Below are 2,943 nucleotides of genomic sequence, written 5' to 3'. Positions count from 1 at the left end.
CAGAAGAAAGACTGATACGAAACCACACAGGCGGTACCAGCCTTCCTGTTACTTTTGACACAAGAGATCGAACACATGTATCCAATGGATCACCCCATGGCCGGTGACCCGTGGGGAGGAAAGGCTGACCGGTGGGGCTAGGTGACATTACCACGTGAATGGGCTTGTCCATGCAGGAGGGTTCCAGGCAATGAGGTCGGCAGTGTCTTCACCTTCCCTGAGAGTTGGCTGATAGAGCCTTCACTCATCAGAGCAGGAGGGGATGGGCTCCTTCTTGCAGGTACTGTGCTTGGCTCGGTGCCGCTGGAGGTGATTGGACCTGGTGAAGGCCTGGCCGCAGTCCTCACACTGGTAAGGCCTCTCCCCGTTGTGCACCCGAATGTGCTGGGCGAGCTCCGAGGCGATTCGGAAGGCCCGGCCGCACTCGGCGCAGAGGAAGCCCTTCTCCCCGGAGTGGATCTGCTGGTGCCGCTTCAGGGTGGAGGAGCGGGCAAAGGCCTGGCCACACTGCGCGCAAGGGAAGGGCCTCTCGCCCGTGTGGATGCGCTGGTGGCGAACCAGGCGCGAGGGCTGTGCGAAGGCCACGCCGCAGTCGGCGCACTTGAAGGGCCTCTGGCCTGTGTGCAGCGTCTGGTGCTCGATCAGGTTGGAGGATTTGGTGAAGCACTTGCCGCAGGTGGGGCAGGGGAAGGGCCGCTCGCCCGAATGCACGCGCTGGTGCTCCATCATCCGGCTGGCCACGGCGAACTCCCTGTCGCAGGCGGGGCAGCGGAAGGGCTTCTCGCCCAGGTGCGTGCGCTGGTGGCGCAGCAGCGACAGCGGCTTGTTGAAGGTCAGACCGCACTCGGCACACGGGAAGGGCTTGTTGTTGCTGTGCATGTTACGCTGGTGTTTGCGCAGGTCGGAGGAGCGCACGAAGGCCTTCCCGCAGTCCGGGCACGGGTAGGGCTTCTCGCCCGTGTGGGTGCGGATGTGCTTGCGGTGGTCCGAGGACCACGTGTAAGCCTTGTCGCAGAAGGGGCACTGGTAGGGCCGCTCGCCGGTGTGCAGGCGCCGGTGCTGCTGGAGCGTGCCCCGGTGGGAGTAGGCCTTCCCGCAGAGCTCGCAAGCGTAAGGCTTGGTGCCCCGCGGCTGCGAGGGACTCAGGGGGTTGCTGGGCCTCTGGAAGGCCCTTCCTCCCCGCAGGCACTTATTATATGGGTGCGCCTCCCCTTGGCCACCCTCGCGTGCACCCTTCTGGCCCTTCCTACCGGTCCGCGCTTTGGCCAGCACCGCTGCAGCCAGGCTGGCTTGAGGGGAAGTCCCCCGGGCCGGGGCGCGCATCTCCTGCGTGGGGAGGTCCCAGCTGCCCCCGGGCTTGGGGAAACACATCAGAGAGGACTTGTCTGGGGACGTGTCTACATCTCTCTGTGCACAGAAGTGTCTTCCCGTCTCAGGGAAGCTGGATGGGACCCCCAAGGCAGCATCCAGGTTCGCCCTGGAGTCTCCGTCATCTCCGGCAGGTAGTGAGCCCTTAAGGGGTTGCGTTCGACCTAGCAACTTGTGTGAGAGGTCGCTAGGGAGGGTCCCCGGAGCTGTGCCTGGTCCTGGGGAGTCCTGGGTCTGCGTGATCTTGAACTCATCTCTTCCCCAGCTGGCCTTCTTCCCAGGCACCACCATCGGTTCCTTCCCCAGGCTCCCGGCACTGAAGGAGCAGGAGAATTTCTCTTCCTCGCGCAGCGGATGTTGCCAGGGCAAGTCAGGCTTATCTTGAGTCACGTGGGAGCTGCTTCTTGGACAGCCCTGGTGATCAGGGTCCCCAGGGCTCTCTTTGTCTCCTGCCTCCCCGCCATCTTCATCCTCTCTGTCTGAGCTCATGCTCAGGATCTGGGGGTCATGAGCTTCGGCCCCCAAACTACAGAGAGGAGACTCCTTGCCCCACCTTTCTTGGGGGTCCACCTGTGTCATGACGTTCAGGCACTTTTATTCCTGCTCCTCCGAGACAGAACCTTTGCTTGGCTCAGGATACCTGCACAAAGGAAGGTATTTTGTTTGTTTGTTTGTTTAATATATATATCTTTTGGTTTTGTGTATTTTACAGAAACATTTTTATTATTGAATTATAGTTGGCAATGTCATATTCACATAGGTTTAATTTAGGTAAATCATACACACATGTATGTATATACATATACACATATTTATCGTGTGTTTCTTTTTTTTCCACTAAGTACTGTCTTTTTTTTTTTTTTTTTTTTTTTTTTTTTACAAAGATAGTTTTTTCAGTTACCTTCAGTTTAAATGTTTGGCTTTTCCCCAAGTGTACCATATTTATCCCATGGCCTCATGTATTTCTGGCAAACCCCACAGGCCCCGAGCTGTGCGTGTACCCTGATTTGAAAAGCATAGACTTAGGGTTTGACAGCAAGGCATGAGACAAGAAAGCCATTGAGTTTTATTTTCTAAGTGATTTTATTTTAGCTTGAAGACACAGAGAAAGCCTGGTAGGGTTGGCTAATAAGGATTATTTGTGTGAGCGATACATTTTCCAGGAGTCGCTGGAGTGAGAGGCAGGCTCCTGCAGGCCTGGGGGTGAAGGGCAATTTCTGACCAGAGGGCTGAGTTTGCTTTTGGCTGGAGGGAACCTTTTGGGAATCTCGGAGGGGGTAAGGCTAGCAGTTTTACTTTTTGGGCAGACATTGGGAGCCAGGCAAAATGCTGAGCACCTCGCAAGCAGGATTTCATGTTTTCTTCCCAGCAACCTTTAAGAGAGATGCTGTTACTATTTTATGAGTCTTTCCATTTTACAGACCAGGGTAGTGAGGTCTAATGAGGTTTCCTCCCTGCCCAAGGCCACACTGCTCAGGGACAGCAGCGCTGAGGCCTCTCTTTCACTCCGAGGCCATGATGTTAAACCCCGAGCTGTAGGTACGACCTCCCAGGCATCTAGCGCGAGGCCTGCCC

General features: G+C 56.4%; 1 protein-coding gene across 1 annotated transcript; it reads right to left on the bottom strand.

The window, feature by feature from the left end:
• Window positions 1-207: 207 nt before the first annotated feature.
• Window positions 208-1,947, bottom strand: ZNF648 (zinc finger protein 648). Its single transcript, XM_026509030.4, has one exon. The coding sequence runs from the start codon at window positions 1,945-1,947 to the stop codon at window positions 241-243; it is 1,707 nt and encodes a 568-aa protein (XP_026364815.2). The 3' UTR covers window positions 208-240.
• Between the last annotated feature and the right edge of the window lie 996 nt (window positions 1,948-2,943).

This window comes from Ursus arctos, unplaced genomic scaffold, assembly GCF_023065955.2.
Source record: "Ursus arctos isolate Adak ecotype North America unplaced genomic scaffold, UrsArc2.0 scaffold_2, whole genome shotgun sequence".
Classification (NCBI taxonomy): domain Eukaryota; kingdom Metazoa; phylum Chordata; class Mammalia; order Carnivora; family Ursidae; genus Ursus; species Ursus arctos.
This window is presented reverse-complemented; position numbering and strand designations above follow the sequence as displayed.

Coding starts and splice junctions, on each gene's coding strand:
- ZNF648 (XM_026509030.4), bottom strand. CDS start 1,947: ATGACACAGGTGGACCCCCAAGAAAGGTGGGGCAAGGAGTCTCCTCTC.